This window comes from Oreochromis aureus, linkage group 7 (genome assembly GCF_013358895.1).
Source record: "Oreochromis aureus strain Israel breed Guangdong linkage group 7, ZZ_aureus, whole genome shotgun sequence".
In the NCBI taxonomy this organism is placed as follows: Eukaryota; Metazoa; Chordata; class Actinopteri; order Cichliformes; family Cichlidae; genus Oreochromis; species Oreochromis aureus.
This window is the reverse complement of record NC_052948.1, coordinates 34,419,462-34,433,513: the sequence shown is the minus strand read 5'-3', so window position 1 is coordinate 34,433,513 and position 14,052 is coordinate 34,419,462. Positions and strand designations below refer to the sequence as shown.

The 14,052-nt window shown below is 41.3% G+C and overlaps 1 protein-coding gene across 1 annotated transcript in view; it reads right to left on the bottom strand.

Moving 5' to 3' along the window:
• The window catches only part of cacna1bb (calcium channel, voltage-dependent, N type, alpha 1B subunit, b), a 207,017-nt gene extending 193,993 nt beyond the window's left edge, over positions 1–13,024 (bottom strand). The window contains exons 1-4 of the mRNA XM_039614707.1: positions 12,997–13,024; positions 8,276–8,554; positions 6,099–6,204; positions 1,079–1,218 (exon numbers count right to left, since the gene is read on the bottom strand). Coding sequence (XP_039470641.1) covers positions 1,079–1,218; positions 6,099–6,204; positions 8,276–8,553 — 524 coding nt within the window. The 5' untranslated portion in view covers position 8,554; positions 12,997–13,024. The remainder of the gene's footprint in view (positions 1–1,078; positions 1,219–6,098; positions 6,205–8,275; positions 8,555–12,996) is intronic.
• Between the last annotated feature and the right edge of the window lie 1,028 nt (positions 13,025–14,052).

Here is a 14,052-nt window from a genome sequence, read left to right as displayed (position 1 = left end):
ACAATGCCCCCGCCCCAAGAAACCCCCCCAAAAAACCCAAAATACATAAATACTGTATACTTTACGTTATATATACTGTATAAGACAGACTCTTTGTCCCATAAAGACAACATTTCACCCTTAAAGACAAGCTTTGACATATTAAAGGTGGCTTCCATGTGTAAGCAGCTCAGAAGGACTTTATGATTCATGTCTTTTGAAGAAATAGAGGTAATGACTGTGACATGTAAACCTGAAAACTAAACTCTTGTATCTGACCACAGTAAAAACAACACCAACTTAAAAACGTATTAATATCCTTACACCCTCCTCCTGTATTACACTGTAAGGACTTCTTACATCATCAAAAGGGAGTACTGTACTGCCCTAAGCTTTGAAATCCTAGCAGTAACTACTCAGTACTATTGGCTTGACCGTGTTCCCTGTCACTGACTCTTCATGGCTCCCCTCTAATGATAAGAAACACAGGCTATTACATCCCTGCAAAGGCCTAGAGCCTCAATGGCTTCCCTGCCGAGAAGCCACCAAGAGCTGCTCAAAAGAGGAAGAAAATATAGCTTTCAACAATAAAAGCATGTGTCACAGAGCTCACTGCGCCCCACTTAGCTAACAACTTCCAGTGCAGACATGCAATTAAATCTGAAACTTATATAAAATGTGAAACATGCAGAATATTGTACACCCTAAGGCGGTATGTCAGCCCCGCAGTCTGGCTTACACTATATATCTTAATGTCACCTAAAATCACACATCAAAAGAAGGCAACCTCAAATTGTTAGAAACAAAGATGGAAGCCGCTCTGCGAGGACATGGCGTCCGTATGGTGTTGCCCAGGAACAGTGTTGAACTCAAGGACAGAGGCTAAAACCAGCAAATGCTCACATCGCACTCCTTTCACTTCTTTCACAGGCTCGGGTTACTCGTTGAATAACAGGCACGCTTGTGGGCAGATGATCTAACTGGAAGGAGGTGATTCCACTACACTCCCTCTCAGGGTGCTCACAGATACGCACAAAAGAAACCACTCTTACTGCAATGTTTCCATCTCCAGCTGACACCCAGCGGGCGAGGGACTCACCCCGTGAGGACGACCACGAAGTCCATTACATTCCAGCCATTGCGGAGGTAGGAGCCTTTGTGAAATGCGAAGCCCAGGGCGATGATCTTAATGGCGGCCTCAAAACAGAATATTCCAATAAAGTAGGGCTCTGTGTCGTCCTGCAGAAAGACAGAGAGAATCAGAGACGGGATGAGACCAGCAGAAGAATATCTTTTTGTTGGAGGTAGGAGAGTGTTTACTGAAGCATTAAGTCAAAGAGCAGGGGGTGAATAAAAGAGAGGAAAAAAACATATTTCACTTCTTGTGCCGGCATGAGCAGAAATGCGGGAAGTGAAGCTCTCTTTTGGATGAAAAGACAGTAAATACTGGGAAAACAAATATCCACAAACGCAGGATGATTGTATGGGGGTATTGTAAATTAACGGCGCCCCAGGCGTGCACATTTAATGCATTCAAACAAAAAATGTAGCTTCAACTCAATGCAGACAACTACATGTGCAAACAAAAAATTAAACAAGCTGTGTGTTCTGTTAAAATGTCACATTAAATATCATCAGTGCTGCATGACTCCAAAAAAAGGGCAACCTCTGCTGAGGCCATGCAACAGGGCACTTTAAATGGAATAGAGGGCCTTTCCGTCTCACCAGTGAGGTAACAAAACCAAAACTAGAGGTCAGGTAGAGTATCTCGCTCTAAGAAATGGCCACTTAGGCTGACCAGAGAGGCATTTGAGGTACTTAGCCTGATAGGGCAGCAACAACAAAGGCACTTGGCCATTTCTTGTATGACATAAGAGAAAAATAGGGAAGGGAAATCTTGCTGCAATTATGTTGGTAGATGGGCAGAAAGAGGAAAAGGTGAGGTGGGGACTGACCAGAAGGTCACTTAAAGTACTCTTGTAGCATTTGAGGTTCCTAATAAAGAATCAGATCCAACTGAAAGGAGTCTGAGCGCTTCATTTGCCCTTATCGTGTAAAATACAAGGCAAATGAAAGGCAGCTTCTTAGGATCCTAACCACAGACTGTATATAAAAGATGGATGTAGCCACTATAATATCATTGAATGGTTTGCATGGTGATTTGGAGCCAGACATAAGAGATGGATGGATCTCGCTGAGAAACTCTCATGCAGTGTTGACTTGTGACTTATGAAGCTGCTAGAAAGCACGGCCTTGTTCTTTGTCTCTACTCCTATATGTGGTGAAATTTTACAAAAAGAAACACCCTGATATGTTAACTAAGACTTACAACCAGCTATTGAAGCAACAACCACATCAGGAAGGTGTTTACTGAGATCATGGATCATGAAATGAGCAGCTGAGCCATTTTTCCATAGATATCTACGGAGCTGCCCCCTGCTAACCATGAGAAAAAATTCAAGCATAAGACCTCAGATTAAAGACTTTTAAGTTACATGAGTCTTTTATAGACAGTCGTTGAAGGTTAGTTGGGCACAAGCATAGCATTAGAAACTTCCAGGGAAGAACTTGACCCAACCAGAAAAGAGCTTGGACTGTTCAAATGCCCTGCTCATGTGTCATGGGAAAATATAAGCAACCAACCAGGTTTTTAAGGTGTCAGCCAAAAGTGCCAAAAACTGGAGCATTTGGACAGTCAAACAGGTGCTTAGAGCAACAAGAGGAGCACAAAAATGAAGCATCGCATTGGCAGGCAGGAGCAATTACAATAATTGGAGATAGCAGGGCCAAAAAGTCAGTTGGACCAACAAATAGGGCCAATGGTCAGAACACATTGGAGCAAATGGAAAGGCATTTAAGAGGCCCCATGGCGTGACAGCCCATTCTTACTTCCTGGGTGTCAAATACTGCTATTCTGTCACAGCTGCTGGAATCTCACAGACACAAGGTCATGACGTGCTGGGTTATAACCATAGCCCCACTGGTTTCACATCCAGCTGGTCAATTACACATGTTTGTAAATAGCACCTTAATGTCACATGTAAATGCACTTCAGCATTCTTCATTAATGATGTGTATTATTAACCTAAACTAGGGGTGTCAAACATAAGGCCCGCTTGTTAGAAACGCTGACAGATTTCTTTCTTTCATTCGGCAGCATGTCAATGTCATGTGAAAAAACCGAGAGGTAATGTTGACATTGGACTTTCTTTTTCTCATAAGATATCTCAGGGATTAAATGTTACAACAACATGAACTGTTAAACTGCTTTAAATGAACAGAAAGGGCTGTTTCACTGGTCTGGCCCTCTTAAGATGAAAGCAGGCTGTATAAGTCACAACACCATGACTTTTTCCTAAACCTCACCACGCAGTTTAGCCTTCTACTTTCACAAAATAAGTGTAAGTACAAAGTGAAGGAAAAGGAAACGAATCAGCAAGTGAAAACAAAGCAATTTAAACTGGGAAGTACAAAGTTCCCAAACAGGACACACATTGAGCACTGAACTTTAGGAGATGGCTATTATCTCCTGGCATCTAACGCTGCTGTTGCAGAATGGCTGTAACGGACGCCTGGGATGAGAACGTGCTCCGACACGAGCCAAATGTTTGCACTCACATGGCAACACGTATGACTGGGCAGTTTATTTGAGCACTGCACTACTCTCTAACCATGTCAAACAAGCAGCTCTGGGTCACAGCGGAATAATTTGCACTACGTGGTTGAGCTAACCCTGGGCTGTGCTGCAAGTAAAGGAGCTAGCTCTGGCCTGTGTGGCAGGGCACTCTTTGCCTTTGCCTCCCCATTAATATCTCCGAGAGCCTGAAGCGACGCACAGGGCACGAGCAGAAGATATCTCACGCCTACACTTTGCCTTCTCTCCCCCCTCCATTTTTTTTCTTTCTCTCTCTCTTGCTCCCAGCATGCTACAAGCTGACAGACAGTGCCCCCAACCCCCAGCCTCACCCAGCCTCCAACATAAATAATCACATAAAAGCAGTGTGACAGGCCCGTGCACTATAAGAAGGGTGACCTTTTCTATACCCCCTGAGTGAGTACAGTGAGCACATGATATAGATATGTTGGATGAGAGTGACTGAGGTGGTGGAACAAGAATGGGTTGGGGGTTTTTTTATAATTGAGGAACAAATTAGTGGCTTCCAGGCTATTAATTATAATAATTCCAGTGTCCTATAAAAGGACAATAATCATACACAAAGAAATTGAAATATTTACATAATGACATAGCGGGAGGAATTTTGGGAATCATAAAAAAAGCATTCTGAAAACAGCTAAAGAATCCTCTGCGGATCATGGCATTAAAGCCCTGCAATGGATGTGAAGTACTCTCACTGAATAGCTTCTATCATCACTTCCACTTACAGCATGCCTGCTGGTCTATTGACAGAGCTTCATGAACAACAAAAAAAGATAAACCTGATCCCTTGTTCTAATTAAAAGGCATCTTGTTGCTTTACATCCTCGAGGTGGAGGAGGCAGTGAGAGGATGCTTGTTTTCCTTCTTTGTGTAACCACTCTAATCACTTCCTCGTGCGCTCAGTGCTACCTTTTCATTCTCCGAGCTGTAACGCCTTTGCTGCTGAATTAGCATCACGACCATCAACAGCAGCAAGGTGGTTGAATATGTGAGGAATTCATTGACTTTTTCCAATCAAGCTGTTGCTCCTCGTGACACTCTTTGCCTTGCTATTTTTAAGGCTAAATTCCCCTCGGCCACAGCACCCTCAAACTCAAGAGGAACAAAGTGCTGGAGCATGCAGCTATGCATGCACAATTACTGTCCCCGGCATGTATCACACTTGACCTCGCTGTGCAGCAGTCTCTTTTGTTTCTCGTGTCTCTTTTGACTGCTCAGCGGTGCGACATGACCGTCAGAGTTCAAATGCTGGTTTAAATTGCATATGTGAGAATGGCAGCAGGAGTTGTGATAGGATAGGAAGAAGAAGAAGAAGAAAAAGGGGGAGGGAACAACCAATCACAACTAAACACACCAAATGAACAAAAGTAATTAAGCAAGTGCAGATCAATATTTGGTAAGATGCAAATTAACTAGTTGCTTACTCTTATTGATAGCTTATTGTGCAGGATCATTTATTAGACCATAATGAAGAGCTTTGTTTTAATCAATAACCACCTGATAACCGTTTTTGATATTCAGTAGGATACATTATAAGGTTATTTCAGCATTTTTCTGCCTTTCCTTCTGGGATGCTCACTTTAGGGTTCATCACAGCAGGCCATTTGCCTCCTCTGTCACACCAACACTCTGCATGTCCTCCTTCACTACATATGTGACTCCTCTGTGGTCTTTTTCTTTTCCTCTTGCCTGGCAGCTTCATCTTCAACACCCTTTGATTTCTACTCTCCCTCATCTGTACATCCAAACCATCTTGGCCTTGTCCCTCTACCTTCTCCAAACTGCTCAGCCCGAGCTGTCCCTCTGATGTATTTGTTTCTAATGCAATGCCTGTTGCTCTGTCTTTCAACAAGGACTAACTGTTGCATTTTGAAAACATTGGTTATCGCTGTTTTCTGATACAGCTCAGTTTCCATAAACCTGCACTGCTCCTCCTAAGGCTACAGAGAACAGCTGAGTTTGTCACTCGTGATTTAATTTCTCTTTTTTTCCACCATGATTGCAGAACTATCTCACTGTGGGTGTTCCTTTCCTCAATTTAACATATTGCCACTTTTAGTGAATTTGTTCTTTCACTGAATCTGACTGGAAACTGTGGCTCTCAATAAGAAGAGGAGCTGTTAACTGCAGTAGCAGCGTGCCATGGTGAATTTCGAAAGTGTGAAGGAGGTTAGTGTCAAATACAAATGAAGGAATCACTTTTGATGTTTGCCACAAGAATGGAGTTATATTTGTTAATAAGGATTGTAGTAGCGCCATGAAAGGCCCATACTGAGCATGCATGAATACTTAAAACCAATAAGCAGTAAACTGAAGATTAATAAGTGTTGAATAATTAGCAATTAGTAGATGTGTGCCCTTAAAATAAAGTGTTGCCCAATACTTTTGTAAATATGGCACCTCTAGGGAAGGGACAGAAAGTCAGCGTGTGAGGGATGCAACCTTAAAGAGACGGACTTACCAGGCGCTCTGACATGGGCGTCTTGTCACCGGCGGGTAGATGCTGCTCCAGGGCCAAGACGATGCAGTTGGCGATAATTGTGGCCAGGATCATGTACTCAAATGGAGTGTGCAGAGTTAAGGAGCAATTATCAATGATGTCACATGTATTTCATTTCAGTATGTCTGAAAACCTTCTTAGCACTGATAAACTACTTTACACTGATGAATAAACATCACATTTTTGTAACTCATCTATTCTAATGGAATAAGGAAGCAGATTCATGGCGGTTGCACAGAAATGATCCTGCATGCTCCTGTGCTAAACTTGAATTTAGATGCATTCTGTCCAACTAAGCATAAATTTTCCATCACACTCTGGTTGAAGGCCTTTTGTGAAAAGAAAGCATCCTATACATGTGCTCATGATCCTTCCAGATGGTTGACCACTTCATTCTGTCATTCATTTTCACTGGGTCACTGCCCTGAGGGTCAGTGCGTATTGAGGGTCCATGAATCACAAGGGAATTAGAAGCTGATAATCATAACAGCAAAGATATAGATAAAAATACTGAGCTGCTTTACTTATACTGAATATTTCATGAATGAGTGTGAACATGGTGATTATTTTATTATCTTGTCCAGTGGAATATCAGAGGTTCCGGTTCATATCAGCCCATAGAGGGCACGGATAAACTGATAAATGCTGTTATTTGATTAGAGCTAATGTTGTCCTCATTGTCGCCCACAGAGCAGATCCAGCTGTCTGGTCATGTTCATCACACAAGCCCTGTGGCTTCCCAGACTAAACAATTTCAACACAGAAATATATAACCTCTCTCTGAGCTTATAACCTACAGTGGAGTCTTTAAGAGACACTAAAATATGAAGAAGAAAAAAAGTTTGGGTGTTTCTGGCACACCCAGGAGTAACAAGCCACCAAGTTAAAACCTGAATCTTTGTCACATGATGGCTGATTTTTTTTGTTCTCCAGGTGTACTTTTTTCCACCTTCACACAAATAAAGCCTGAATGTGATCAGAAAATTCCCTCAGCAGCAAAACTCACGCCTGTTGTTTAGATGCAGATATCAGTTTAGCTTTTTTTTTTTTTTACATTTTAAAAGTTAATGTTGCATTATATATATGGAAAAATGTGAAAATGAGATCATTATTATTATTATTATTATTACACCTGTAACTCTCTAAAACGTTTTTAACGTTTAAAATCATTAAAACACAGCTACAAACCTACTTAAGGGGGGGAAATGAAACTGAGTCTTAAAATCGCGGGAGATGAGATTATTTCCTGAGATTTTTTTTTTTTTTTTTTTTTCATTTTTGAAATGAATGCAAGACTCAGAAACACGCTGCTGATGATCAAGTCTTTCGCTAATTTTAAGAGAGCAAACTGCGATTATAAAAGTGACCACGACTCCTCGAAGAGGACTTTTTTTTCTTTTTTTCTTTTTTTTTTTTGCAGTGTGGAATAAACGGCGTGGAGCGGGTAGCGTGGGCGAGTTCAGCACCATGGAGAGGGCTCCCGACTAAGACAACGAGGCGTGCTGCTATCCTGGACGAGCGCGCTCTGTTTTCTACTTAAAGTAAACTGCGCTTCTGCTCCCCCCCCCCGCCCCAAACACTCACTACAGTGTAGGAGAGCACGGGGACACTAGGGCGGTTAAGTGCAAGCCACATCGCCCCTTTTACGCACGCATCTCTTCATTGACTCGTAGCTGTGCGGATCAATAGCGATGTTTGATCGTAATTAACCACAGCACCTTAACCGCTGTCAGTGCCCAGCGAGCAGTTTACAGCTGACATACTGATAAAAGAACTTCTCGGTATATATATGGGCGGGGGGAAGGTGGGGGTAATAAAAGAGGCAGCACAATAGGCGGATGTGAAGTCTTTTCACTGCCCGCTGCTGTTCAGAGAACAGCTTTGTGTCATGTTGAAGGGAGATAAGAAGCGGGGCGACAGGTGTAGCCAGCGTTGCGCGGAGGGGGATAAAGAGGGGACAGTGTGTTAGCGGCTATTCCACGGGCGTAAATAGCTGCACATTCAACACTAGAGAAGATAATCCACATCTAAACTTAATAGCTTGGCAAACAGGCCTGCAGGCGGTGGTGTGGCTCTGCTTTTCAACCACTGTGCCTCTAGGCTACAGATGCACCTGCTCTGTGCGTCAGGAAGGATATGGCCACTCTGTTATTCGCTTTGCATACTTCCTGATGAGGTTGTCCTCGCGGAAGATGAAGAGGGAGCGGTTGACGGTGAAGCAGTTTTGTTTGACAGGGTTCGGGTTGTAGATGGCCATCGTCCGGGCTCTCTGGGCCATCGACTGCTTGTACATCCTCTGCCCACCCGGAGCGCCACCACCCCGGGCGCCTCCTCTCCCAGCGCCCGGTCCACCTCTCCCTCCGCCGCCTGCACTTCCTCCATAGCGGGTGGGTAGATCTTCTGCGAAGCGAGCCATTCTGGAAACGCACAGATCCAAAAGGGGAAATCCAAAGTGGTGTCAGTGGAAATGGAGGGGAGAAGCATCACAACAAACACGCTTCATACAAACCACTGCTCAGCGTTAGTGTGAGGAGAAAGCGCCGCGTTTGGGAAATAACAGATAAAAGGTGGCCTCACTGAAAACCACGCTCTCTTGATCCTTTCCATTCATTCATCTTCGGCGAAATTTAAAACGTTAAAGTTTTCGAGCCGCAAAGCACTTCCGATGTAAATCACTCCATTGAGGCTGTTGCATCCATTACAGCTCAAAGTGGAGAAAAATCAGGCTGAAATAAGATCAGAACATCCTGTCTCAGTCCCAAATCCTGCCAGCATCGTCTCCAAACACCAGTTGAAATGTCAGGCGGTCAAAAAAAAAAAATACCAGGAGGAAAAAGAAAATCCGTTTTTGCGGCTTTTTCCCCAGCCGACAGCAACAATAAAACAAGCAAATCCAGCAGGAGTATTAGTCCTCTGATTTCTGTTTGGTCGCTCCCTGCATGAGGGGCTGTAGGTTTTATACCAAGTCCTCGGTGGAATAAGGAAGAGCGCATGTGACCAGAACGAGCCTATCAGTGACTGGAGCGCACAGACGCGCTCACCGTCTGCTGGCAGGTTATAATGAAGTTCAGAAAAGCCCTGAGGCTCGAACATTTCCCTTTTGGCACCAATGAGAGAAGATTAATGCTTATGAAAGACGAGGTTAAGATCCACCTTTAACATCTCACACTGCAAAACAGGTTGCGCAAGTATCCACATTCAGACCGTGGTTGGAGTAACCATGTTTGAGCTAACAAAAATAAATAAAAAGGAATTCACTAGAAGCTGAATATATGTTAAATTAAGATGAACGGAATCTACAGAGGTGCTGAAAATGATGTGAACACTTTAGAAGTTCAGATCCAAAAACAACATCAGATCTCCTAAAAGAAGACAAAGATAATCCAGTTAAACAAAAGACCAAAAAACAGTTTGTTCATTCTTTCATTCATTCAATCTATCAGTTATTTATTTATTGCAGAAACACAGAGACTCAACGTTTCAGAAACTTTGCAACATTATTGTACCTAACTGACATCTTTTATCTTTAAGCACATTTTTACCCCACACAGTGTGTATTTGTGGATATGATAGTTTCCTGTTTTTTTTATTTGTTTTCTTTATGCTTTTGTTCCTGTTTGTCTGTCAGCAATGTTGTGTAAAATCTGTAAATCCTTTTCTGTCTGCACTTGATGAACTAAATTAATTAAACTAGCACATTAAACCTGATCTAAAGTACTTTAAGCTTATTTGCTTATATTGAATTATTTCTTTATTTTTTACTATGACTTATATTTGATTTTCAAAGGTACTTATTGTAAATTTGTTTAGCTACCAAAAGAATAGCTTTGAATCCAAAACATCAACGTACTGTGTCGAATGGCTCAGTCACACGACAGCAGTAAAAATAAATAAATAGATTTTTAAAAATCGGTGGTTGCCTATCAAACATCACAACCAAGTGCAGGTGCATGGGGTGACTAAGGCTGAGCATGCAGCACTTTCAACCTTTGGGTGATTATTTTGATTGCACGTGTCACCTGACGGGAGGAAACCTGTCTCCAAACATTTGCAATCACTCTCAGATTTTTTACATTTGTTTTGAAGACAGCAACTAACTGTGAGTGATCGTACACCTGGTCCCCATCTCCAGCGACCGTTTTCCCTCGCGTGAGCACAGCAGGAGAGATATCGACTGAAATTAAACTAAGACTGGACTGTACTTTTATGCAATACCACTTTATACAGCAATATGCGATTTAACCACATAAGTCCGTAAAAACATTCTTATTTAAAATTTTGAAGTCCCCTGAGAAAACGGGGATATGGCCAAAAAGAAATATACAAAGTTAGAAGAACAGAAAGTGAAAAAATCTCAACATACAAGCTGGTAAAGTGCTGCCCCCTGCTGTTGAAGGTTTGAATTAAATTCCGCAGAGTGGGTAATTACAAAAAGTACCTTTTAAGATGGAGCAGAGAGACTCACAGGACTGTTAATGTTTAAGTTCAGAGATTGATGGAGCATAGTAACTGTGCTTCAGCTGTGTGGTGTTTAGGTTTTTGTGGATGTGCCTGTTGGATACAGATCTGAGTTTCCATTCAGGAGTTTTTAATTCACTCGCAAGATAAATCACTGGCCTTGGCAGAGGTATGCGCTCTCAAATGTCTTTCATTAAGTTACATAAATGTTTGATGGGCCTTTTTTCAACCTGACCGCATGCTCAGACTTTTATTGTTTATTTATTATTTACACACAGCATACAGTGTACAGAATATGGGGGAACTGGATGTCAGTTAAAACTTAACTACAAGCTTTAAAGTGCTTTATTATTTTTTTAAGGGGTTGCCAGATTTGATCCCCTTCCTGATGCAGCTTTCCCATTTTTCCGGGGCTAGGACTGAGATGCTAGCTCATGTGCCTTTGAAGCTGGGTCATGTGTCCTGCCAGAGCTGAGCATGGGGATCTTTCACATGCATGGCAGATGTGTTAACCACTACACCAAAGAGCCACAACTAAAGTATAAACATCCTCACACACACACCTGATGTTGTCTCCTTCCTCTCTCTTTTTGCTTTTCACATGGTAACGTTTCCTATTCTTCTAGCTGGGCTTGCATATGTGATGAGCTTTATAGATGTTCATGCTTCCACCATTGTTTTGTATTGTTTCGTTTCGTTTTCTGCATGCGTGATCATTTTAATGAGCTGCTGATAGTTAGTTGTTTTAGGAAGGACAGTGGTTGCTACCTTGATTCAGACCACTATAAATCAGGCAGGAGTCTGCAAAGATGAACATTAATTGCCGTTTTATGTGTGCCACTTACCGGAGACGATGGTTATGCTTTTCAAATTAGATTTGGAAACTGAATCTGCTTTGCCACTTAGATCTGTAAGTGTATTTTCTTTCATTCATCATTTTCTACGACAGTATTAATGAGTCTGAATATTAAAGTAGTCTGAATCCAGTTTCCTGTTTTACTGCATGTCATTACTTCAGCTTCATGTGAGTCACCTCCTATTAATATTCATAGAAGAATTGTTGTACCGGTGTCTTTTTAAAGTAAACAGATGATTGTTAACGGCTTGTTTCTCTGTAGTTTCCTTTGTGTTTGTCCTTCAAGTAGCATGTGGTGCTTAAGCGATGTTCAGTTGGTACTAATGAGCCCTAACGTGTGCCAAGAAATATCCCTCACAGCATTACAGCACCAGCAGTCTGCTGATACAAAGCAGGATGGATGGATGCTTTTATGTTGTTCATGTAAGATTTTGGTTCTATCATCTGAACATTGCAGGACAAATTGAAGCTCATCACACCAGGCAACATTGTTGTAATCTTCTGCCATCCAATCATGGTGAGCCCATGTGGTCTTAGTTTCCACTTCTTAGCTGCCAGGAGAGCACCTGGTCTGGTCTTCTGCTTCTTTAGTCTATCTGCTGCAGGGTTTCACATGTTATGCATTCGGAGATGCTCTTCTGCAAACATTGGTTGTAGCAAACAAACATAATCTACATGACCTGCTCACTTTACACTCTGGTATGACTTTAATGTAATCTCATGTTTGTTTAGTGTGCCATTTTTTATTCATTTTCATGTTGCTTTATTTAATTTTTTATATATATTATGCTTTGTTAAGCCAGTTTCTTGTATTATTTAACACTTTAAATAAAATTTTTAATGGATTTCATGATTTCCATTTTCTTACTGGGCATCTTTTTCTTGTTTTTCTTTATTATGTAAATGAGCTCCAATGTTAGTATTACCTTTGCTTCATTTAAGTATTTGTTTGGTTATGTAATTTCTTTATTTCTTTTTTTACCTTTATACATTATTTAAGGTTTTATAGACTATATTTAATGTTTTAGCTTCTGTAACACAGGAATTTCACAACTTTGGGGATAAATAAACTTATTTTATAAATTGAACCTTTGTCACTATATTGCAACTGTTTTTATAAAGGAAGGTATTGCCTTTTCAGACTGAGTACACTTCATTTTGAAGATAAATTGCATGGTGCCGTTTATTCATGAACATGAGACAACATTTCACCATTAGCCATAAAACTTTAGACTTTTCTTACCTTTTTTGTATCTAAAGTATTCGGTTCATGTTAAAGTAGTTGCTGTGAAATGCTGATCATGGATGCAAACTCATTAGATATGACTGAGGAGACATCTGGTGGTTTAGCTGATTTACTGCAATAAGAGTTACAGATACTTGTGCTGTAGTTAGAACATTGAATCAGCAGATGTTTGTCCACTTTGTACTGGAAAAGCTGTTAAAAAAATTTAAAATGGAAAAAATCCAGAGGCACGGGATCTGGTGACAGGATTAGTCTATCAACAGTATGATTCCCAACCCGCCACACCCAAACTGTCTCACCTCTGATTAGTGGAGGTGCTCTTCAGGTTGTCATGCTTCTTTATGGCCTCCTGGACACCATCTCCCATTTTTCGTCCGCTCATCCCGTCCAGGTGCAGAACAGTCTCGTACTTCTGTTCTGGGTCCTTGTCAGCGGATATCCATGAGGACTCCCCCTGCTCTCCAGTATCTGATGGCCCCGGCTCCTCCTCCTCCTCCTCCTCCTCCTCCTCCTCTCTGACCAGCTTCTCAGGACGTTCTCTCCTGTCAGGTGACCGAGCCCAGGTGTCTAAGTACTCCGCCCCCATCGTGAGCATCCTCCAGGAGCCGATCGTGGCTGAGCGAACCGCTGGAGCATGAAACAAGTAAACAGGATGATATTTATCATTTCTGATGAGTAGACAGAGTTTATAAGTTTAATATTCTAAAGCTTAAGACTCGCTGTATTGGCTGCCATTAAGAATCCTCAGATTGTAAAGAAATATATACATCAGGCATTTTTTTCAATTTATTTCTTAAAAATATATCGTGCAGTTTTATTTTGGCTTTTGGGTGGAAAAAAAATTCACACTGATTATGTAGGAGTCTAAAAAAAACTCAGAAAAACTCATGTATCAAAAAAGATTCACTTGGCTTTAAAGGGTTATGTTCATTCAACTTTTTTTAATGATCATAATACAATAAAATTCTTTTTAATGCTTAATTTAAACAATCAAAGAAAACAAAAGGTTGAAAACAATATAAATATATTACACACACTGCAAATTTTCGAGGACATGGTTGCTGTATGTGTCATGGCCTGTCACATCTATATAACAAAATATGTATATGTTAATGATTATGCACCATTTTTTCTTCTTTACAACTTTGTTTCAGTTCTGAAAGGTGCCCAGCTTCTGTGACTGCACACCAAGCCTTAGATCATCACCACTCCTCCACCGTGCTTGACAGCAGCTCAATGAACTTTAACATTTAACGTGCTAACTTTACATGTATAATGATAAGATTTATGTAGCACCTTTAAAAGAAGTTTACAATATTAGCTGAAGCTGTTTGAGCATCCTGGCTCAGTAAGAC